This window comes from Aspergillus tubingensis (genome assembly GCF_013340325.1).
Source record: "Aspergillus tubingensis WU-2223L DNA, scaffold_12, whole genome shotgun sequence".
Taxonomy (NCBI): Eukaryota; Fungi; Ascomycota; class Eurotiomycetes; order Eurotiales; family Aspergillaceae; genus Aspergillus; species Aspergillus tubingensis.
The window spans coordinates 1-25,123 of record NW_023336286.1 but is presented as its reverse complement, the minus strand read 5'-3'; the positions used below and the strand labels follow the sequence as shown (position 1 = coordinate 25,123).

General features: G+C 34.2%; 3 protein-coding genes across 3 annotated transcripts; all 3 read right to left on the bottom strand.

Moving 5' to 3' along the window:
* Window positions 1-57: 57 nt before the first annotated feature.
* AtWU_10060 (cytochrome P450) lies at window positions 58-1,836 on the bottom strand (the record flags this gene model as incomplete). The annotated part of the gene is made up of 4 exons (XM_035505165.1): window positions 58-1,076; window positions 1,142-1,474; window positions 1,544-1,694; window positions 1,762-1,836. 4 exons carry the CDS (start codon window positions 1,834-1,836, stop codon window positions 58-60), a joined length of 1,578 nt encoding a protein of 525 aa, XP_035361058.1.
* Window positions 1,837-3,575: 1,739 nt separating this feature from the next.
* AtWU_10059 (fatty acid synthase subunit beta) lies at window positions 3,576-10,038 on the bottom strand (the record flags this gene model as incomplete). The annotated part of the gene is made up of 4 exons (XM_035505164.1): window positions 3,576-3,590; window positions 3,650-4,051; window positions 4,135-4,745; window positions 4,812-10,038. The coding sequence occupies 4 exons, from the start codon at window positions 10,036-10,038 to the stop codon at window positions 3,576-3,578; spliced, it is 6,255 nt and encodes a 2,084-aa protein (XP_035361057.1).
* A 3,592-nt stretch (window positions 10,039-13,630) lies between these two features.
* AtWU_10058 (isocitrate lyase/PEP mutase family protein) lies at window positions 13,631-14,425 on the bottom strand (the record flags this gene model as incomplete). Its single annotated transcript, XM_035505163.1, has 1 exon — window positions 13,631-14,425. One exon carries the CDS (start codon window positions 14,423-14,425, stop codon window positions 13,631-13,633), a length of 795 nt encoding a protein of 264 aa, XP_035361056.1.
* Window positions 14,426-25,123: the final 10,698 nt, after the last annotated feature.

Here is a 25,123-nt window from a genome sequence, read left to right as displayed (position 1 = left end):
CCTTGACACAAAATGCATGCAATGCACAATATCCAGCAAACCACCGCACATTCATTCCTAATTTCGAGGACAAAACTCCAGATATGGTCCCTTCTTCGCAGCAGTCAAATGATCATAAAGCTGATACTCATCAAGCCGATGCCGGCCAAACTCAGCGCCCACCTTCCCCTCCCCAATCTTCCCCAAATCCCCCTCTGGAAGGCGGATATCAAACTCCCAAAGCACCTTCGCCAACACAAGATGGAGCTCCACATAAGCGAGACTCTTACCAATGCAACTTCGAGGCCCGATTGAGAAAGGATTGAACGCTGATCGTGCGCGTCCAACATCCCCTTGTACCGAGCGACACTCGTCCGCGATCCACCGCTCGGGCTGGAAGCAGAACGGCTCAGGATAATAAGCTGGATTGTGATGAATGCTGTAGATGCACGTTCCCACATCCACACCAGGGGGGATATACTGTCCGTCCACAGTAGCTCCTGCTTCCTCGGCCTCACGCCACAGCGATCCAGCCGCTGATGGGGACATGCGCATGCTCTCGTCAATGCAGGCACGCAGAAATACGCATTGGTTCATTTGTTGGCCCATGCGGATCTCATTTGGGGAAGTAAAGATACTGCGGACCTCATTCGCTGCGCGCTCGTAGGCTGCCCTGTTATGCGATAGGTAGAAGAAGCAGGCTGCCATCGCGGTAGAGGAGGTGTCGGTTCCCGCGACAATCAGCGTCGCGCTCTCGCCGCCTAGTTCTCGGTTGCGTAGAGGAAGGCCAGTCTCCGGGTCTTTGGCTTTTGCGAGGAGCGCGAAGACACCCTTGCCTGTCTTGGAGGCTGCTTCGATGCCTTGGGTGAGCATCACCTCGACAAAGCTGATGAACGTGTTCCTGGCCTTGATGGCTTCGGGGAAGAGGTATTTGTCGAGACGGAAAATGCTGAGCTCGGGCGCTTGAGCTAGGGTTCCGACTCGGACGTTGGACTTCTCGATCACCTCCGGTACGAAGCGGAATGTGGGGTCACGCAGGGTTGACCAGGGGCAATCGAAGATAATGTTGCTCATGACGTCGAAGGCGAGGTAGTCGGCTGGAAAATATGGTTCTGTGTTAGTTTCATTGGACGTTAGGGTTATCTCAGTGGGAAGCACATACTCATTCGGCCCATATTTTTCGGTGTAGACCAGGTGTCTGCTGGCACCGGCTTACCTCCCTCTCCTGCCTTCAGCTGGTTGCAGAGGTGCTTTATTTGCTCCAGGATGACAACCTCGTGGTTTTTGAGTGCGGAATCCGAGAAGCCCTGGCTGATGACTCTTCGCTTTTTGCCATGCTTCTTCTTGTCAATCACGGTCAATGTGTTCGGGGCCCGATGCACCATGGCGGCATAGCGTTGGGCCTTTTTGAAGTTCTTCCCATGGCTGTATATGTCGTGAAGTCCGTCGGCAGTGTTGACAAGGAGGCTATTAGGTCCATATCGGACAAAGTCACCTAAGAGCCGAGAGATCCTCACGTTAGTACTCCAAAGTTCGTATGCCATTAATAGTCGGAGATACTCACCGTACTTCTCGTGGCATCTCCACATGTCAAGATGCAGGTCCCCGCGCCATGCATGATAACCGGCATACAAAGTGGTGATCTTTGCCAGCCAGGGACCGGGATACTTGGCTAAGGGGTGAAAGAAAAGTCGAGAAATGCAAAGTCCAGCTGCCTATGAATCTCGAATGTTAGCAATTTTGTTCATATGTTATAGGGTGGGGGGAGATGGGGAGACGAACGCTGCAGCTCAAAGCTATGAGACCCAGTAGGAGTCCCTTGAGGGCGAAATTTGATAAGATTTGTGAGTCGATCATACTTTTCACACACCCTCACTTTTCAATGATAGATCAAAAAATTCAGAAGTACTTTGATGGAAGAAGAAACTACACCGGTCTCCCTCTCTCAACTTATGCTGGCGATTGACGACGCCATGGGCAGCAGGAACAGCTGTAGGATTGAACCGCTGATCGAACACGAGGTCAGACAGTCTAAATTTGCAATGCGCAGTTTCATCTTGTCTGAGACATTGGTAGCTGAGCCATGGTGGTAAGGCTGTCCAGTTGGGCTCGGAAGCAAGCAGTTGGTGTAGCATAGCCTTGTAGCAGAGAACAATGGCCCGTTCGAGTAGCATACATTATTACCTCAAATGATATCATCGTTATTAACCAAATACAGCCCTACTGGGCCCTTGAGTGAGACATAACAGCCAGCTAGATGATGATTGGCTTCCTTCCCCAGCTATGTACATTCTAGAAACGTCATGGCGGACTCGGACTGCTTACTATGATTACTATGCAAACCCAAGATCATCTTAACTTACTCTACTGGCCTACAAACCACCGGAGGATTGCATGGTAGATCTGAGCCCACCGTCCTCTAAGCCATCAGGGATCCCCCACAGATCCACAATAACGTGGCAAAAGGAGGGGCGATCTAAGCTGCATCATAGATGCTGACAGCATTGACAGTATCAGAACAGACAATTTAAAGGGAAAGTCACGTGTATTTACTATTGCAGCCCAGCAGGAAACGAGGATAACTTGGAAAAGAGTTGACTTTCTCATTTTCAAGATGGAACAGCCCACACCGTCAAATTCCAGGCCTCACTGTGTTCATCTCACAAGCGGCATCTGTGGTGCTATGATGTATTCTTAGCTCCTGAAGACCTCCGGTAGTTCAATCCAAACACTTATTTTTGTCTATGTTACATTAGCAGGAACAGGATCACCACGTGGCAGTGTAGGTACATTAGCTCGTTTCAGTTCGGTGTGCCACTCGTTCGAAGTTGTAGTTTTGCTCTTCAGTATTGGGTGTTCGTCACTGATCTAAGCCAGCAGATGTGCAATGCAGGTTCTGTCTTAGGTCAGGCACACATACATTGAAAGATCTGTCTGTTCATTGCCTATTTCGGATGGGTTGTTGATATAGTAATAAATAGTAATAACCATGATGATGCTCATGAGCATCGTTTACACAGAGGTTACGCCATCTCTTTGCAAGCCATGTCTCTAAGAGGAAGGCGAGTGGGATCTAGAGTTGTCGCATCTGTTCTTCTTCGTCTCATCTATCACCCTGTATGGGTGACTTTAGTTTCGTGGAGACGCAACACATGATCCTGCATTACCGTTTTTATCGCCCCTTGTGTGCCTGGCCGTGAGATACGAGGAAGGTTTAACACTTCAGATTGCCTTTAGAATTCCAGTAGTATGCAGGAAATAGTGGATCTTGTTTGTATCATTATCAATTTGCAAGATACTCTCGTAGTGAGAACTGGATACATGTCGGAGATATTGAGAGATTATCCTTTAGATAATGACGGTTGACTCATCCGTGCTATCGATGTTCCGTTCTTCTACAATCAAGGTTAGAATATTTATTTGTAACTGTCACAAATAGCAAACTATCATGAAACAACTTTCTATAAACACTAATGCTCTATCAAAGTAACATGTAGATATATCCCCGAAATCACACCACCTCCACGACGCCTTAACAGGAAATCAGTTCATTGTCGTCATTTTACATAATTACACTAGCAACTCCGTATCTCTCCTCATAACAGTGGCCACTGAGAATGTCATTCGTTAGATGTAAATTAGATGAAGAAGGACTTAATTCCAGACTCACCTTCTGAAGCACATCCCCCAAGACCGGACTCTTGGTCAACTGCATGATACCCTGGATATACTCCCTGGAGAGCTCAAATGGCTTGGCGACCAGATTAGGGATGTACCTTCCAATCAGTCGATCCGGATCGACCATGGGCTCAGATATGTGCTTGTGAAGCAGGTAGCGGAAGGAGTCCACTCCAGGGCGGAGCAGACTACTGTGGAAAGGCACATTGACATTCAGCGGAATTGTGGCTCGCCCGCGTTGCAAAACTATCCGCTTCTTCGTTGCTGTGACTGTGGCCTCCAGTCGTGCGAGGGTCTTCTGGATGAATTTCTGCACCTCCTCAACAGCGGTAAGACTCAAGACTCCAGATGCGATAGCATCGAGCAACTCTGAGAGGGTGGCGAGTGCACGAAGCTGTAAATCAAATGTTAGTTGCTATTCCAGTATCATGTTTCCCCACGCCGAGGCCCCTAATGGGGTAATGGATAAAAACTCACATCTCCTGCGCAGACGTATTGCATATTGGCAACATTGTAATTGACAATCTCAAGCAGTCCTCCTGGGCCCCTGCTGCGAGCAATCTCCGCGACACACCAGTGTAGGTCCTTCTCGCTGAACCTTGGCGAGACACGCATCGGGTTGACGGCACACATGGAGTAGTCAGTAACCCCCTCGGTGTCTCGTTTGACTGCATTCTGCATCGTCAAGCCCCGGTAGAAGACAAGGGCCGATACTTCTTCAATGGAAAAGATCCTGCCCATTGCAGCCAGCGCCACATACTCGCCCAGCGAATGACCGGCGAATAGACTGTCTTCTCTCACGACACCTTTGGCCCGCATATCTTCGAACCGTGCCATTTCCATCAAAGCCAGGGCTGGCTGAGTGAATTGCGTCTGATGCAGGAGGCCATTGGTGGAGCGGAACGTGTAAGACCGAGAGGATGAGGTGATATCAGGGAAGACGCGCTTTGAAATCACCGTCCCGTCATCTCCAACAGTGTCGAACTTGAGAGAGGTGTAGTTCGCGCGAACGGCACGGCCCTTGACACCACCGAAATACACGGTCAGGGTCTTCGGGTTATCCCGTACAATTTGGGATATGGAAAATCCTAGAGGATAACTCATTAGTCCCGATTTCTAGTACCAGCGCGAGGTTAGAGGAACTTCAGCCTCACCGTATGTTTTACTGAAATACTCGTCTGCGGTTTGCCACACCATCCGAGCACTCGCACTCTGCTTCTCAAGGTCCATGCCCATTCCCGGCTGCTGGCTGCCTTGGCCGGTGAAGACATATGCCACTGGAGGCTGCTCGACCGTGGCTTGCGCAGAAAGAACCTTGACACCCGAAGATGTATTGTGGACCTGGATGGAAAGCAGGAGGTTGCCGCGCGACAAGCCTACCTGATCGACCTTGATGCCGAGCTTATCTCCCGGTGAAACCTTGCCGTCGAAACTGCAGGACCAGGAGCGCATTCGTGAGGGATCGCTTTGCGCGACATGCGCTTCGACCAGCGCTCGAACATATCCACTGGTGAACATTCCGTGGGTAACTCGGGTCTCGTGCCCTGCGTAGCTCGCAAACAACTCTGAGAGATGAATAGGATTGCAGTCGCCCGAAGCTTGCCCGTATTTGGCTGCATAGTCCGGAATGGTAATTTCAAGGTCATCAAGCATAGTTTGCGGCTGCGGGAGTGCCTGGGAATCGTTTTCGAGTTGACTACCGTGTCTGCGCAGATAGTCCGTCACTGGGTTCTTTATGTATGTCTCACCGGAGAGGTTAATAGTCCCTAGTACTTGAGATTCCCCGGTTACCGACCGATAGACGAGCCGTCCCTCCACGGAGATATCTGCGTATTTGTCCGAGTCAAGGAAAGAGTAGCGGCTCCGGACTTCAAACTGGACGGACTTGTGGAGATAGTCCAGCAGATCGATACCTGGATTCAGAGAGAGCCAAGCCCGGGACTTCAACAGAGCGATATCCTTTTGCGAAGGAATGTTAAGGTTAAACGTCTCTTCTTCCACCGCAAACGTGTTTTCGTAGTCCTGGTATTCGCCCAGCAGGATGAAGGTGCTCTTGATTCGGATTGCAGGATTGTTATTACGGTAGAGGGTTGCCTCTGCGTCAACAACCTTTCCTGTTCCTTGCTTAATCTTGATCGAAGTCAGTCGGCCTTCTGAAGATAGACAGTCCCCTTCTTTCAGTGGCTCAATCCCATCACAGTATTCGAAAGAATTCTTAAGGTGCAAAAGCCGCAGGAAATCTCCAGACATGAGCGGATGAAAGAGGCAACTCATGAGCGGTCTCCATCCAACCGCTATAGCCAGATCCAGAGGTGCATAGAGAGGAATGTCCAAAGTCTCTGACGTGTACTTGGAGTTATGATTGCAAATACTCTGGACGAACTGACGGATTATCTCTCGTGTCAGGACCACTGCCTCGCCGCGAAAGACATGATCTAAAGGAGAGACCAACGTCGTCAAAGATGGAGTTTTTCCGACCCAAATATGCTGATAGTATTGTTGGATCCGTGAATTCCGGTTAGCCCTTACTTCAGTAATGCTGGGAGCGCCAAGCTGTGGCTTGTACTGAAACCGTAACTCCAAGGGCTCAGATGCGGTATCTCTCAGAGTCATCAAAATGTCGCTGGTGGGCTCGGAAGAAGCTCTTCGTAGAGTGGCACTTGCGATCAAATGTGGCTGTACTTTGCCTCCTGTAGTTCTTTGATACTCTACCTCCCTGATGAAGATCTCCGGCATACTCGTCGACTGGGGATTCCGCACTTTTACGACTCGTCCTCTGCCCGTTGCAGCAAACAGTCGACGAAGGGGGTTGTAAATCCGCTTCCCATTTTGAACAATCATCGGCTCTGTGAAAATGGCACGGCACCAAGGGGCAAGGGTTGATTGGGTGAGGGCTTTCAGCCACTGTTCACTTGAAGGCTGGCGATCTATATCCGTGGGTCGATAGGTGACGGCGTTCACCCCTTGCTCAAGAACAAATCCATCGCAAACCAGGGGAAGTGAGTCGAGATCCTCTGTTTTCCTCGCAAAGGGAACCTCAGAAAGGTCACCAGCGTATCGCTCTTTTAGGATCGGCGCTATGTAATAGTTATGAAGGCCTTCAAGTATACCGCGGACCGGCTCATTAGCTGTGCAGGTATACTGCGCGGCCACTGGTCCATGGAGGATACAAATGCGCCCAACATCCTGTCCGAAAACAGCTTCAAGGCGCTCTGATTGCCATAGAGAGTCCTTCTTGAACCAGTACTCCATATCCTCGTCCAAGGCCACAATGTAGGGCACAGGCTTCTGTCCGCGGCGACGAGAAAGTAAAACCACATAGTCAGCATCGGCTGCAGTGATAACTTCCTTCTTGGCTTGCGGATATTTGGCGAAGAGCTCCTCCTGGAACTCATGAGGATGGTTGAGTTGTGATGGATCTCGGAGAACAGCTCGGGTAGTTTTCTCATTCGCTGCGGCGCCGGAACCAAGTCTCTCTTCCATGCGTCGAGTCCAGTCCCAGACCAAGGTTCGGAAAGATGTGTCAATCCACGCCTGGAGATGTGGCAGATACAGCAACTCCACCATTCGCTGCCAGACCTCCGCATAAGTCATTTCTTGTAGGTCGACCACGGCTCCGGTAACATCCCGGCCGAACCACACCTTCTGAAAATCTTCATTCAACCGGCGGATGTAATAGTCTTTGCGAGCCAGCAGCGCGTCTTTCTGCTTCCCACGAGGGAGGCTGAAGATATCCCGGTCCAATTCTGCCCAGAGCTTCACACCCCGGGTGGCCACCTTGTGGATGGGCTCTCCCATCTCGGAGCGGACGGTCAGGATACCCCCTGTAGGCTTCTTATAGGTGCCTTCCCAGTCCGCGTCCCCAACACCGGGGATGTCGCAAATGGCTTGTTTAACAGCGAGACTGGTACGCGCTTCCTTCGCGGTCATCACCCTACTCCCCAGCAGAATGGCATCAAACGGCATTCGAGGTCGACCAAACATGGTCTCCGACCACATGCCGCTCAAATAAGGGTAGGACCCCTCTCCGTCGCCAAATCCACTACCTGCTACCAGAATAACGTTGGAGCAGGCCCGAATCTGCGCATACCGTTCGAGGATGGGCTCATGGAAATCCTCGTAGGAATGATGACCTCCGCCGCGACCGCCAGTCCACTGAAGGATGATTGGGAAATCAGGACGAAGACGTGCAATTTCCAGCACTGCGTCAATTGCGCCCTTGGATCCCGGCTTCAGGGAAAGATGCTCCAACTCCAGCTCGTCAATGTAGCTTTGCACAGTCTCAGGAGACGGTACACCTGCCCCGATTGTCAATCCTGTGACCGGAACTCCCGATCGCCGCAACTCCGCTAGCAAAGGGATTTGCCATGCCATGGCCCGTGGATTCGCGTAGATCACATTGCATGTAATTCCCCGACCAGGAGTGATTGCTGCAGCAAGAGACTTGAGACTCTCACGCATCTTATCAGCATCGGGGAAGCCGCCACAGGCTATCTCGGCGTGGTATCCAGCATTGAGTATGGCTGCTACAAAATCGGGCGACGTTGTGGTTGGGGTCATCCCGGCCACCATGACCGGAGGAAGGCCGATGACGCGAGTGAACTTGGTGTCTACTAGCATTTGAGGATCGGTGCTGGGAGACTGAATGAGGGATGGGGCGTATTCTGTGAACCAGGTAGGGCTATATCGGACCGCAGCATACCGGGCATAGAAGTCACCTGCATAGCCCAAATTTGGATTGGTGCCTCGATGAGCGGAGACAATCATAGTTCGCAGGCCTGTGCCCTCGCGATGCTGGCTGACAAGACTGCCGATTCCGGCGTCTCCCCCAGGTCCAAAATCCAAAAGATGAGTGAAACCCGGCAGGACCTTCTGCTGTAACATCTCCCACTCGACCCTGCCAGTGCAGATCATCTGTATCAGCTGGGGAATGATGTTCTCACTGCTCTGGAGATTCTCGGCTGTTTCTGTGTGGTAGACAGGGAAGGCTAAGTCAGCTCCACGAAGAGTGAAGGGAGCCAAGTCTTGGAGAAGTAAATCCTCCGTCTTCTGCAAGTATGGGGAGTGGAAGGGCGCGCCAATTGGTAGGAAGCGGGTGCTTATAATGGGAGCGCGTTGGCGAAAAGGGATCCGAGACGAGTTAGTGTTGGCCGAGGATGAACCATTCTTTCCAAGCTGAAGGATCCTTTCCAGTGCCTGCAACGATGATTGCAGTCCGGCGACGACAAATTGTTGCGGTCCGTTAACTAGAGCGAGATGCACAGCCTGCTGTGCGGGGAGTTGTGCATTAATCTGATCAATCTGTTTCTGCAGCGCAGTCTGCGGAATTCCCTTGATGCTGAGCATGTACGACGAGGGGGATCTCTCGAGGCCGGAATTCGGACACATAGTGCTTGTGGTCTGTTGACAACGGGTCCCGATCCAAAAGAGCACCTCAATGACCTGTCGGGCGGCAGTGTAAAAGCTGTCCCATGTTGTGACAGCCGCAACGAAGGCGGCTACGACGACTCCCTGAGAATGACCGCTGGCGCCGTACAAAGATTGTCGCATCTCCCCCGGGGTAACACTCAGGTTGATGCATGCAACGGCATATTGCACCAGCTGACAGACAGCAATAAGCGGCAGACTGACGGCCGGTGTGGTGAGGTAGTCAATAGGGGGACGAGTATCCGGGGTGGCGAGCCAGGCTTGGACATCAAGACCATGCAGGAAGATCTCCTTGAACTGATCATCCGCAGCCAGGCGGACGAGCGTCTCAGACATCAGACACATGAGAGATGCAAGGTGTTCCTCATAAATGGTATGGGTCTCCACGAGCTCGTCAAAGTAGCTCTCTACTCCTTGGCCGTTGAATAGCGCAAACAGCCTTGCTTGGCCTGTTTGCGCACTCGCAAGGAGCTCACTGGTCCCGGTCGTGCATCGGTAGTTGGCTAGGGCACATGCTTGAAAGTATGTGCGCAGAATCGAGCGATCCACGGCCGGGTCGTCATTCTTAGAAGCCAAAACGGTGTTGATGTTCTCATTCCGAAGCAGGCTGGTTTGAACGAAGCTCAGAATCTCGCGGAGGATTGCGACGTCCAGCGACGCACTCGATAATTCATCGTAAGTATAGTCCAGAATAAACCGTAAAAAGGATGAGCACAGCTCGAGAGGACTGGAGAATTCCTGTACTGTGGACGCTATCGAATTGGCGAATTTATCTTTCAGCAGTCGGCATCTCGGTGTCAGTTGACTGGAAATAGGAATTGAGCATTGAACTGCCCCGAATTCGAGTGAAATTTCGTCCGCAAAAAGTGATTGTGGTTGCCGTACTTCCTCCCATGGTGCCTCAAAGATTGAAGAAGATCCTTGCGATCCTAGCGATGACCACGGGCTCTCCATGATTGTGTTGTGTATAGCGGCGGAATGAAGCTCTGCTCTTACCCACGCCCCGAGCCGCGAAGTCTGCAGTCAGTGTAATATAGCTCAAGGAAGACTTGCCAACATCTACAATCTTACTCCATCAATTACCACAGCCTACCAGGAACACCTTCGCCACTCTGGGCATGTCCCGTATCCTCTCCACCTTTCGCATATAGAGTGGATACTCCATCGCAGCCATCCACGTGTCGGATCCTCAATCTTGGATCCTGCCGCCGGTCACCTTACTCTATCTCTGCTGCGTAATAATTACTATTGAGCTTCGATGCGACTGCGCCTGTTGTGTTGGTCGATGTTCTTGTTTCAGATTCGAAACTAGATCTTCCTGCAGGTACGTGAATTCTTGGCGGTGGTGAAAATAAAATCATACACATGACAATACGGTGTAACAGTACGACTGTACTCATTCATCTTACGGTATATATTACATACGTAAATGATTAACATGATCCCCTGCGCTAGTGTGGATGAATATAGTAAGTGATCGACACAGAATACTACCTTCTAAATGAAGTTGGTAAGCTGCAAGGCTCTGTCTTACCCATACTCTGTGTAGTAAGCCACCGTATAATTTTGGCCCCATAGGAAGGAAGGATTCGTATTCATAGCATAGCAAGGTCCTCCACTGCAGTGACAGCAGTATATTGATGGAGATTGCTTCAGTCCCTAGTTCCAGGACTCTACTTTTATAGGTTATTGATTTGAGTACGTTCGTCTGCAAAGGCACCACCAGCTGCGGGTAAGGTCTGCTAGCCTCAGTTCGATCTGCATGGTGATGGTTTGGTGGAAATCACTTAACGGCTGCTGCCGCTTAGCACCCTCGTCAGATGTCAGCACATGGCTTCGACAGGTTCAGAACTAGTGTGACGGTATTAAACTGGGGCTAGGAAACGTTGTAGTAAGATTGAAGAAGATTCTTAATCATAGTAAGCTTATGAACATACTCTCAAACCGAATAAGCTCAAGCATATGACCGTCTAATATTCTTGTAGTAATAATAATAGTATATCTTCTTTTATAGTGCTAAACAAACTCGGCATACATACTTGATTTTCTAGGACGGTCGATGGCCTACTCTTTCTGTTTTAGTGCTCATCCTTTGCTGCTTTTTCCTCACTGAGTAGATCTGAGCACGCCCTGAGCAGCCTGAGGCGATCACTGAGCATGGGGTGAGCAGGAGACTGAGTGCCCTGAGCAAGTAACCTTAATAAACTGCACCTCCCCTTGCCTGCTTCTCCACTTGCAGTCTACTCTTTCCTGCCATGCTCTTCTAAAGCCTAATACTACTACCAGGTCTCTTTTCCCAGTAGGAAAATGATGTGATTACTACATTGTACTAGTATAGTAAATACTTTAGTAGATTTTCTCTGATAATAGACTACACAAAGCCCAGAAATTTATATAAGGAACTCTAGTTATCATAGGAGTTACGAAATCTTTAGAGTAATCAACTGTACTAGCTAATTAAGATATCTTTGGCTTTTAATTTTAAGTAAATTATTTAGTAGAAGGATATGGCTAATGTATTTCTATAATATTAAAATATATAGTACAGAAGATGTGATAGGATCTACTTGTCAGGATAGAAAGCCTGTTGACTAGGTAAGGAATTAGCCATTAAACACTATATATTTATCTGATAATAACAAAAATAGCTTATATCCACAAGATAAACTGATCCTTAAGAAATCAGTGGCTTATTATAAAAGAATTAATACCTTATAAATATTAGGAAGATATAAAACCTTTATTAATAATTTTATAACTTTTATAATTAGTATAATATATTATTTTAATAATTTTTATCCTAATAACTAGATTATTTTATTTTAAATTATATTTTCTTTTACTAGGACAAGCCACCTAGCTCAGATATTAAAAATAATTATATCTATTTCTGATTCAGAACAGTAAAAATCTAATAATAAAAAATAAAGAACTTATAGAGTTTATAATATAAATAAAATTATATATTATTTCTATATAGCTTTATAAATATTTAATTATATTTATATAGGTAGATTCCCTATAAAAAATATAAATAAAAAATTTTTTTATATTATTTTTTCTCTTTCTCTTCTACCTCATAACTATTATTTCTTTAATTATTTATAATTATTTTCTTTATATTTTATTATTATTTTATGTAATTTTTATTATTTTTATTTATTTTATATTACTATTATCATCTTTTTATCAGATATCAGTCTTATTCTTAATTACTTTATAATAATTAAGAGAATAGTGTATCTTAAGTAAAATATTTTTATTAAAATTTATTATAATAATAATAAAGATAGTTTATATTCATAAGATAAACTGATTTCTAAAGAATTAATAGTTTATTACAAAGAAATCAATATTTTATAGATATCAAGAAAATACAGAATCTTTATTAATAATCTCATAACTCTTATAACCATTATAATATATTATCCCGATGACTTTTATCCTGATAGCTGGGTTATTCTATCACAGAAGATTAATATAACTAAGTAAAAAGATTTAGTTTGAAAATTAGGACGCGGCGTTGATTAGCCGTGTTAAATTCAGCCTGGATAATTTGATTTATATAATATAGATAGATATCAGATTAATTCTAATATATATAAATATTACAAGAAGTATTATTTTTTATTATCTGAAGTCTTGGCTCAAGCACAGAATAATGCTAGAGTAATATATAGATATAGCTGGTGTAATGGTTGACACGCAGTATATATAAATAAATATAAACTAAAATTTATATAGAAATACTGATGTTTCTGATTGCGAGACCGATTCAGCCACTAACTGTATATATACCGGGAATGCTTCGGACGACCAGAGACAGGACCAGACAGGGACAATACTGTAGAGTCGTTGATTTCGATACCAGAGGAAACTTGGAGGAAAAATGTCGGGACGGGCCGAGAGACGAACCCCTGAACTGCCTGACCATGACAACCATAAAAATTTGCTACTATAATTAATAACACTGAAATATATGATAAGATTACTAGCCCACTATGCCTAAGAGCAAGTGATTAATACTGAGTAGAGAAATATATACTTCCAGTAGAAGAAAAGAATAAAAATAAGCTAATTATCTAATATAAAGTAGTAATTTCAGATAATTTCTTAACAGAGAACAAGGACTCAGATATCTTTAAACTTATAAAAGAAAATTATTAAGCTTAGAAAAAAAATCAGATAAAAAGATGAAATATATAAGAAAAAGCTTTAAGAAGTTAAAAAAGAATTCAATATTATTCTTACAGATTTTCAATAGGTAATTACAGACTTTGATAAATTAATTCTTAATATTATAATTCTGTTTTAAATTATGCACTCAGAACAGCCATAAAAAAATTCTTATAGAATCTAATTCTTATATATTATAGTTAATTCTTCAAGATCTCTGTTTTATACAGATATTATCTATACTTCTTCTACTAGTTAACTGAGTAATATATAGACTATCTTATTATAAAATATAATACTAACTACCTTCACTAATATCTTATATTATATCTACCAAGTCTAAGCCATATACATACCCCAAAGGCCTAAACTAATCATACGAAACCTGCGCCAACAACCGATCCGCCGTCTCTCTAAACGCCCCCATCGCCGCCCGCCACAACTCCGGCCCCAGACTGATTCTCGCAACTCCGATCTTCTTCAACTCCGACACCGTCAAGTATCCATCCCCAAGGTTCAGCTTCACATTAACCCTCCCGCCCAACGCCTTCGCCAGCTCCCTGACTTCATCCCCAGAGACTCCCCGACCGCCCGGTCCCCACACAAACACCGTGCAAGCACCCGCATCCAGAAACGCCTTTCCCCGCTCGATCGCGTCCTCGATAGATCCCGTCCCCGCTGGGCCCAGGACGTCAGTGCGCGCATTGATCACAAAATCTGGCACGCCAGCCTCGCGGGCAGCCTGGACCGCGGTGCGGATGCGGTTCACGGCCTCGGGGAGCGAGCGCAGCTTGCCCGCTGCGTTGTCGAAATCTTCCAGGTTGCAGCCGACGGCGCCGAGAGCGATGACGTCCCGAATAGTCTGGGCGACGTCCTCGTAGCCATCTTGCATGTCGACGGTCAGGGGCAGCTGTGGGGACGTAGTAGCGGCCACGACGGCGGCGATGGTGCGCGCGGCGGCGAGGTTCTGCGGCAGAGTGAGCGACTCGTCGGCGATGCCTTGCGAGGCGGCCACGGCGTAGCTGGCCGTCGCGATGGCCTTGGTGGTGGCATGGCCCGCGATGTAGGAGGCTGTGGCGCCGTCGTAGACGTTGCTGAGCACGATCGGGTTGCCGGGGTGGTGGAGGCTGCGGAAGTAGATGGCACGGTCGTTTTGGGAAGACATGATGATGGTTGAGAGAATGGATAGAGGTACTTTGATTAGAGGGGGAATTAGTTAAGAGGTCGGCTTTATAGAGAGGTATAGAGAGACGTGAGTCATTGTAATGTGTAGATGCGGAGATACGAGAACATTGCTCTGGAATTGTCCACTCGCGAGGCTGCATGCAACTCCACTCAGATGGTGAGACATTGCCATCTTGATCTTTTTGTTTTTATGAGGCACCCCGCCCCTGTAAGGATAGAAGAAGCAATCAATCAATCAATCAATTTATTCTCACTTCAACAGGTTATGAGCCCGGGTTTGCTTAGCTTAGTTTGGAGAATATTCCCTGCTCCTAAGTTTCCCCATCGAGTGATAACATCATCTGTTGACTAAACTGGGATATATAAACTAGCTATTATTTTATTATATTATACTTTAACTTATAAAATAAATAATAAAAGTTAATAATTTTAATAAAAATCTAAATATTTTTTATTTATTTCTAAGAAAAAGTTATTAGCGGATCCCTCTCTGATCTATAAATTAAGATTATATAATATTATATTTTATATAAATTTATTAATAGACTTCAGAAATTCTTGGCCAGCAGATTGAAGAATTTAATAATAATTTAAATAGATTAATATACAGAAATATTCTTAAGAAAATTTTTGAGTAAAATATTGTTACGGACCCCTGCTAGTTGACCTACTAGTAAGACAGACTTATTAGACAGAAAGCATCAATAAAAGCAGTACTCAAGCAATCAGAAACTCTTATCAAGAAGAATTCCGGATTACTCTTATAATACCCGGAATGGCCTCATACCACATGATTACAGTATATAGGCCAATATATAATATATAATATACCATCATGGTCTATAACTACTATGCTGGAATATAATAAACCTGATAATATATAATATAATATTTAGAGGATAGGATATATAAGAATATTCTCTTATATATTTAATTAGTTCTGTTCTTCATGCTCAATAACACTATCTTTAAATAATTATATATTTAAAAGCTTAGCTATAGAATATTTATTTATATTTACTTATAAATAATTATATAGTATTATTCAGTCTTACTTCTCTGCTCTTATTTAAATACCAGTTGCTCTTAGATAGTCATTAGCCTGATATTCCCTTGATCCAGTTTGACAGTATGTACACCAGTGAAGCTAAGCTAACAGGGACAGGGAAGCGATCCTAGGCTTTGACAAATATAGCATCTTCTTTAAATAAAAATAAAAAGATTATAAAATCTACTCCAGAAAAATCTGAAAATGAAACTGCTAGAATCTAGAAAAGAAAAAGATTTTTTAAAAAAAAATTTCAATAAATTAAAAAAAGTCTAAAGTAATTGAGAAAAAATTTATTAAAAATACTTCTAAAGACAATAATTAGGAGAATAATATAATTTTAATTAAATTATAAAAAATAAACTAATTTTATCCTATTACAGAATTATTTTTAATATAAATAATATTATTTTACAGAAATCTCCTGCTATCTGTTAAAAAACTAGTACTAGAAAAAAATATTAGAAAATATAAAAAAAATAATATTTTAAGAAAATTAACTACTAGTAGGTAATGATTAAAATAAATCTAATCTAATAAGTTATTCAAGATAATAATATATTAAATATATTTTAACTTAAGATAAAAAATTATAGTGTACTAAGATAGTCTAATAATTAAAATATATATATATATCTTTTATATAATTATATCTGAATATATATACAAAGATAATATTAATATTTAAATATATTAATATATTTATAGTAATAAAACCACCAATATATTTTAATCTAAATTTATATTTAATTAAACTATCTAGCTTTTACTATTTTTAGTATTAATTATATCTACTTATATTATTATATTAAAAAATTATATAAGCTGTAATAATAATAATAGAATAAGAAATATTCTATATTTCTATAAGAGTGAATATAATAAGATAGTATGAAGAGTATGTCTTAATTATAAATATAAAATATAGAATTTATTTTCTTAAGATATTATTACTGACTATTCTGATTCTGTCTGTAAATAGTAAGATATCTATAAATAGTCTATGAATTATATAATAAGTATTAATCAAGTCTTATAATAGAATTATTATTAGTATAAATATTCCTCGTGATAATAAGTATTATAAAGATAATAAGAATTTAGATTTTTATAATTATTTTTTCCTGTAAGGCCTTGGTCCCTAAGACTATAAATATTAATAATAATTTTAATAGTTATTCTAATATAAACTTATTTTCATGGTAGTTAGAAACCTCTAATATTACTTATAATAAACTAGATATTATTAAAATTCCTGTATATAAATCTTTATAAAAGAAATTATATAAGAAAAAAATTATTTATTTTTCTTTTTATAAAGTCTTTATAAGATTTTTTAAATTATTTTCTGTAGTATCTTCTCACGGGATTCTTTTATAATATATTATTATTATATTTTATATAAATTCTCTGATTCTGTAGTTTTTTGGATATATTATTTTTTTATAAATATTTTTCTATAAGTTTTTATTTATAGAGTTTTTTTATAAAATATATAAAGTATTACTTTATTATATACAGGACTCTAGAATTTATTATAAAATTTTAAATTTCTTATAAAGTTCATTTTAAAATATAAATTAAAACTTAGGACTTAAAGTTTTTAATTAAATTTTATATAAATTTCTTTCTGCTCAGGATCTAATTTTTTTTTTATAATTTTCTATTTTTCTTCTGGTTTTTCTTTTTTTCTGTGAGAAATATTTATATATAACTTATTTTTTTATATCTATAATAATTAGATTATTATTTATTTTTATAATATATTTTTTTATTTTTATAATATTATTCTAACATGCCCTCTCACGCAGTTAAAAATAAAAATATTTATTATTATATTTATATATAATTATTTTTATTCTTTTTTTCTCTTCCTATAAAAAACTAGTAAGTAGCTTTTCTATAAATAATTATTATATTTTATATAATATAATATTTTTATATAAAATATACTCCTCCGCTGTTATATATTAATATATTATTATTATTATTATTAAATAGACTTATATTATAATTATTATTATTACTCTTTTTTTTATTAATTTATTTTTATTATTTATAGTTTTTTTTTTTAATCTTTTTTCTGCTGTAAGTTAGCCTTTGTATAAATATAATTAAATTTATAATTAATTATAATAATTATTTATTATTATTGTTATTATTAATATAGTTTTTTCTATATTTCTTATAATTTTATTTATAGTTTCTGTATCTTCTATTATAATAGATTATCTTATTTTTACAGATATTTATATATATATATATATATATATATAAATATTAACTTATAACAGCCTATATTTTCTATAAGTATATTTAATATTATTTAATTTTTTATAATATCTGCTATTGACAGTCTTTATTAAAATAAGATTTATATTAAATAATATATATTAATAAATGTATTAATAGTTTTAATTATAAAATATTTCTATATTTATAAATTATTCCCATCTCCTGCGGGTATTTCTAAGATTATTTAAAATTAATTTATCCGCAGATAATAGGGCTCATGAGTAGTTTCAATATTAATTATTAAAATTATATATAATATTCTAATTTACTAGAATATCTATAATATATTTAATTATTTTATATAATTTTTTTTAAAATAGGCAGGAGTTCCTTTCTAATTATAAATATTTTTATTTAATAATATTTATTCTTTGTTTTATACTCTTTATTAAATATATTTTATAAAAATAATTAAGAAAGTGTATCCAGTTTTATAAGATTATATTTATAATTAAAATTAAAATAAAATATAAAATATATTATAAATATTAAAACAGTATCCTGGTTTTCAGTATATATTGATAATAATTATAATTAAAAATATAATAAATATTTCTATACTAGTTATAAAGAATATAAATTCTATTAATTAAAATATATATTTTTAAAATTAATATAATTTATTTTTAATTTTACAGCTAATATTCTACCTGTATATAATATAAAAATATCTGATAATCAGAATTTACAGAATATTAGATAATTTTTTAAGTTTTTATAATATAATTTTTATTATTTTTTTATTTTTTAATAAATAAAAATTGTCCTCCGGCTATAAAGTCTTTATATATTTATAAATAATATAGATTTATAATAGATTTTTAAATATTATTTTTATTAAAATATTTTTTTTATTTTACCAGGATTTCTGTAGTTTAATTTTATTTTTATAAAATAAATAATACCTCTGGATAGTATTTACAGAGTTTTTTTATAAATAAAAATATTCTTATAAGTTTACTTTATTTATTTTATAATATTTATAAAATAATAAAATATAAAATATATTATAAATTTAAATACCTGCAGGTAATTCTAATTTATAAAGTTATATATTTATTTTTCTAGTATATAATATAGTTTTTGTTTTATAAATCTAGTTTCTTATTAATCTGCTCTCACGGGAGATATTTTATAAATAATTAAATTATTTAATTTATTATAAAACTCTTGAACTACTTTATATAATTATAAAATTCTTTTTATTTATTATTAAGTTTTTCTTAACTCTTTTACAGGTGTCTTAGATTCTTTTAATTTTTATAAAAATATTTAATTTTTTTAGAATTTTTTATAAGAATTTAATTTAATTATTCACAGGTATTCTATGAATATAATTAAAAAAGAAATCTTTTTAATTAAGACTTATAAAAAATTATTATATATAAATTTTATAAGTGGTAACAGATCTGTCCAGTTATTTTATTTAAAATTTATATAATTTTATAAATATTATTTAAAAATACTATTTAAGTACTTTGTTTAATTATTTATTTATAAATAATAAATTATATTTAATTTTAATCATCTTATAAAAATATATATAAAATCTAACTAGAATTTTTTCATGAATATACTGTCTCAGTTAATAATAATTTTTATAAATATTTTATATAATTAAAAATTTTCTATAAAAGAATTCTTATGAGATCATCTCTTATAAGATTCTTTTATAAAAAATATAAAATAAACTATTTTATTATATTTATTTATTATTATTAAAATATTATTAAAGATCTCTTATGAGTCTCTTATAGTACTAATATTTATAAATAAATTAATAATAAAATCTATTATAATTTTCTTTTATAACTTTATAAGTACTAGAAAAAGTTCTAGTAAGTTTTATTATTTTTTATAGATTATTTTTTTTCTAATAAACTCTGCAGGTCTTATAATAATTTTATATAAAATTTCTAATTTTTATTTATTAGATTTTTATAAAACTAGAATTATTATTTTTTATTTATAAAATATTCTGTAATAAAATTATTATATAATTTTATAGATATTTATAACTTTAATTTCTATTTATTAAAAATATATAATTTCCTGGATCTCCAGAGGAGATTATTAAACTCTCTATTTAATAAATTTATTTATTCTTTTATTTCTCCTGAGTTTCAAACTCGCGGGATTTTTTAATTGTTTATAAATTTTTTAAACTTATTTATTTTAGATTAATATATATAATATCTTTTTAAGTAATTCTACAGATGGGCTTTTATAATATAATATTTTTATAAAAATAATTTTTTTATTATTTTTTTCTCCGCGAGCTGTCCTTGGCTTATTAAGATTTATTTAATTATTATAAGTTTTCTTCTGTAATATTTTATTATTAAGTCAAAAAAGTATTATGATATTATTTTTTTAATTTCTTGTAATCTTCCGTGAATATTTTTCTTTTATAATTTAAATATTATAATGAAATGTTTATAAGATTTTAGATTTCTAGACAGTGCGTGATATAAAATCTGAATATTATAAAATATTATATTTATTATATTTATTTTTATAATAGTTTTATATTTATTATGAAGTATTTCAAGACGTTATAATTTATTATAAATTTAACTGTGAGATCTACTCTATCTAATTAAAATTATTATTTCTTTAAAAAGTTTAATTATTATAGATAACTTCTTGTCGGGAATCCTGTAATTCTATTTTATTATAATTATTTTTTATAAATTAAATATAACTAGTATTTACTGGCTATTTTTATCTTTCTGTAATAGTATTTTATTAATTATAAATATTAATATATTAGTTTTAATATATACTTATTCTCTTTTCTAGAAATAAATTATAATAATATCCTTTATAAATATATCTTTTGATTTATAGAAGCTTTTATAAATTTTTTAATATTAGAAAATCTGGATCTAGTTTTTTTACAGGATTTCTTGACCAGATCTGTAAATAAATTAAATATTTATAAATATCTTTATATAAATTAGCAGTACTAGTTTATAAAATCTAAGAACTATAAATTCTTTTTATATTCTGTAGCTCTGGCTACTTATAGATTATTCTAATTTATTTTAATTTTATCTATATATTTTTATAATTAATAATAAAATCTACAAAATTAATTTCTGATTTTACAAAATAATATTCATTTTATTTTATATATAATCTTATTTTTTTAGAATTTCCAGTACCTTGCAGATCTGTTTCTTATATATTTCTAGATTTTATAAGTATATTATAATATTATTTCAATGAATAATAATAAAATAATCCAGGTACTCCGTGAATAATAAATCTATAAAATCTTAAAATTCTGCAGGAGTATCAATTAATCTAAAAAATATAATTATATATTTAAATATTTTATATTTTATATAAAATACTGTTTTCCACTTATAATTCTTTATAATTTATATTTTATAATAAACTTTGTGAAGGTCAAGCTGAGTAAATTATAATATTTTTATAGAATACTTAATATATTTATTAATTTACAGCAGTAGATACTTATTCTTAATAATTTATTTATTTTTTTTATAATAAATAATATATATTTACAGGCTCCCGTTCTTCTTTTTTATATATAAAATTAAAATATTTATAAATAATTTTAAATTTCTGATTTAATTCTCTATAAAATAATTTTATAAATATTTCTACAGGATCTTTTATTCCGCAGGGAATATTTTATAAATTACACTTATTTTAAATTTATATTTTTCTATAAATTTAATTTCTAGATTAATTTTTGATTATAAGAACAGATATAATATAATTTTTTCTTTTATAAATATTTTATTAAATTTTTATAATTAATTAAGTAGTCTCTTCTCCTGGTCTTTATAAATTTTTAAATTATTATAATATATATTTATTTTATATTTTTTTCCACAAGAAATTTTTCTATATATATATAATATATTTAAACTATTTAGATTTCACATAATTTTAGATAATAATAATTAAACTTTATAATAAATCTTATAATATAAATCTAAGATATTTCTAATATAATCTTTTTATATTTAATATTATAATTATAATATTTTAATAATTCTTACAGTTGCTTTCTGTATTCTTGAGAATTATTATAAAAATAATTATTTTTTAAAATAAATATTATTTTTATTTAAATATTTTACAAGTATCTCTATAGAAGCTGGTTTTTATTTTATAATCTTTATAAATATTACAGAGATTAGATTTATTTTTATTTTTATACTTATCAGTATTTTTATTTTATAGAATATATTAGAGTTATTTCTTACAAGTAATCTTCTATATATTTATAAATTAGAATATATTATAAGTAATATCTTTTCTGGTATTTCCTGTTTTATATAAGTAACTAGTTATTTTTTTATAGCAGGTTTTCTTTAATATAATAGTCTGCTGTGAAGTAATCTTATTTTCAATAATAAAAAAATATTATTAGCTTAGAAGTTATTACAGGCTTACTGGCTAATACTTATAAAATAATATTAATATTTTTTTATAATAAAATATCTTATAGCCTTCCATCTTGCAGAATATATTATAAAAATTATTTAATTTTATTTATAAGTAATAAAATCTTTTTATAAATAATCAAGTTTTTTACTCTATTAGCATAGGCTTGGCTGTATTCTTATAAAAAATATTATTAAATTTTATTTATTTATAAAAGGTTTTAATTATTTATAGATCTTCTGCTTAACTGTCACAGGAGAAAATCTAAAAAATAAATAAAACTATATTATATCTAACTTTTAGATTTTATAATTGAATTTTGTTTTTATTTTTTTATTATTAAAAATATATAAAGTTCTTTTTTTTATAAAAAATAATTTTAAGAATTTATAACTAAGTATCCTGTTTTTTATTATTTAGATTTTTTAACTAGATTTCTAGAAACTCGCAGAGGCTTTGTTATTTATAATTATAATAAATAATTATAGTTTTTTCTTCTAGAAATTACTAAAAATATAATCTAGATAAATTATTATAATATTTTTTATTTTTTATTCCAGTTATTTATTTCCACGGTTAATTCTTACTGAGTAATAAATAACTAGTAAAAAATATAATTATAAATATTATAATACTTACTATCTTACAGAAGATAAATATAAATATTTAAATATTTAGAATTTATAATAAAGTTATTAGAGTTACTTAGATTTCTGCAGGTTTTTTTTGGTCTTATAGTAATTCCTAATCTTGATTCTAGATTTATAATTTATTTAAGTAAATTGATGTTAAACCCTAGGATCACTTCCCTGTCTCTGTTAGCTTAGTTTCACTGGTATATATATTATTAAATTCAGTTAAAAGGGTATCAGGCTGATAATTATTTAAGAATAATTAGTCTTAGATAAAAGAAGAGAAGTAAGACTGAATAATACTGTATAATTATTTATAAATAAGTACAGATAAATATTTCTGTAGCTAAACTTCTAAATATATAGTTATTTAAAGATAGTATTATTGAGCATGAAGAACAGAACTAGTTAAATATATAAAAAAATATTTTTATATATTTTATTCTTTATATATTATTGTCATGATATATTATACTACTGATAGATTATTTTATATTACTGATATATCCTGATTATAGTGCTGTTATATTATAATATATTAATAATATATTATTATAGTTATATAGCACGTGGCTGTTTTGGGTATTATAAAAGTAATTTAAAATTATATTTATTAATAGTTTAGTTTTGTCTGAGTGCTGTTTTTATTAATATTTTCTATCTAGTAAATCTGTTTTATTAGTAGATTAATTAATAGAAATTTATAATATTATTTTTTCTTTTTCAAGATTTCTTGTTCTCAAGAAATATAAATCTATAGTATTTTCTTTCTCTGAGGTGAGTTGTTCAGTAATATTTTCTAATTTTTTTTTATTTAGAATTAATTATGTTATCCAGTTTTTCTGTTTATAAGAAAAATCTTTATTAACAGATTAAAAATAAAGATTTTCTTATAATTTTTTTTATAAGCATTGTATCTATTTGTATAAGGTATATATTAAATCTAAAAATTCTGATTATTATAGTAAGTATGTTAAGATGAATAGTATCTATTATAAAATATTTAATTTTTTATTTTCTAATGCTAAGTAAAAATATTTAATTAAAGTTTAGAATTTTATTAAAGAAGAAAAAGAGATTATTTTAGTAAAATTTCTTTAATTACAGAAATAAAAGTAATTATTATAAAAACAAGCTAATGATTTTATAGCTTGTAATATAAAGAAAATTAAAAAACTAAAAAAACTTAAAAAATAAGAGTAGAAGAAGTATAAAATATAAAAAAAGCTGTATAATTAAAGAGCTGCAGTATCTAAAACTGAGATTAGTATTATTATAAATAGTAGTATTGAACTAGCTGCTGTGTTTAAGCTTAATTCTAATTTAATTTAATTAATTAGTTTCTCTTTTTTCTGGATAAATTTTAACTTATCTGCTAATAGTATTATTTTATAAGTTAGTAATAGCTTGTTAAATTCTTAATAAATTTCTATATATTTTCTGAGATATTATAGTTTTTTTATTTTATTAAATAATATAATTTACTGCTAATTTTCTTATAGTTTAGAATTCTTTTAATTTTATATTCTTATTTAATATTATTATTAATTTTTATATTTTCTGTAATTCTAGTATTCTTTAACACAGGTTCTAATAATAAGATATAAAATATTAAATGAATTTTATTTATTAATTTCAGTAATTTTAACTTATAATTAACTAGTTTTTTTTTTCTTTAATAATAAATAATCCTAGTTTATAGTAATCAAGTTTCTGGCTTAATTATTTTATTTTAATATTTTAATAAAGCAGGAATATTTTTTTTCTTTTTTTTAAATTAAATTTCTTTTTGTATTAGTGGTCATAGTAGATTTTATTTTATAGATTTATAAATTTAATATTTTAAAATAACTAAATATATATATTTTCTATGAATATGATAATATTTTCAGCTATATCTATAACTGACTATTTTTTTAATAATAATTTAAGAAATTTTGGATAGTAATTATAGTTTATATAAAATAATAAAATTTTAATTATTAAATAACTGGTATTATTATATGAGAATTATATTATAAATAATAGATCTATCTAATTATTTTATTAATAATTAATATAATATCTTAAGTATTACTTGATTATCTGATTAATTTTTTCTATCTATTTATTTATTTACAGGTGATAAGCTGTTATTATTTATTTTTTAATTTTTATAAGATCTACGAGTGATCTCCAGAATTTTAAGATAAATAATTTATTTTTATCTGATATGATATACTTTAATATTTTATAATTTATAATAATATTTTTTAAAAATAGTTCTGCCATCTGTATT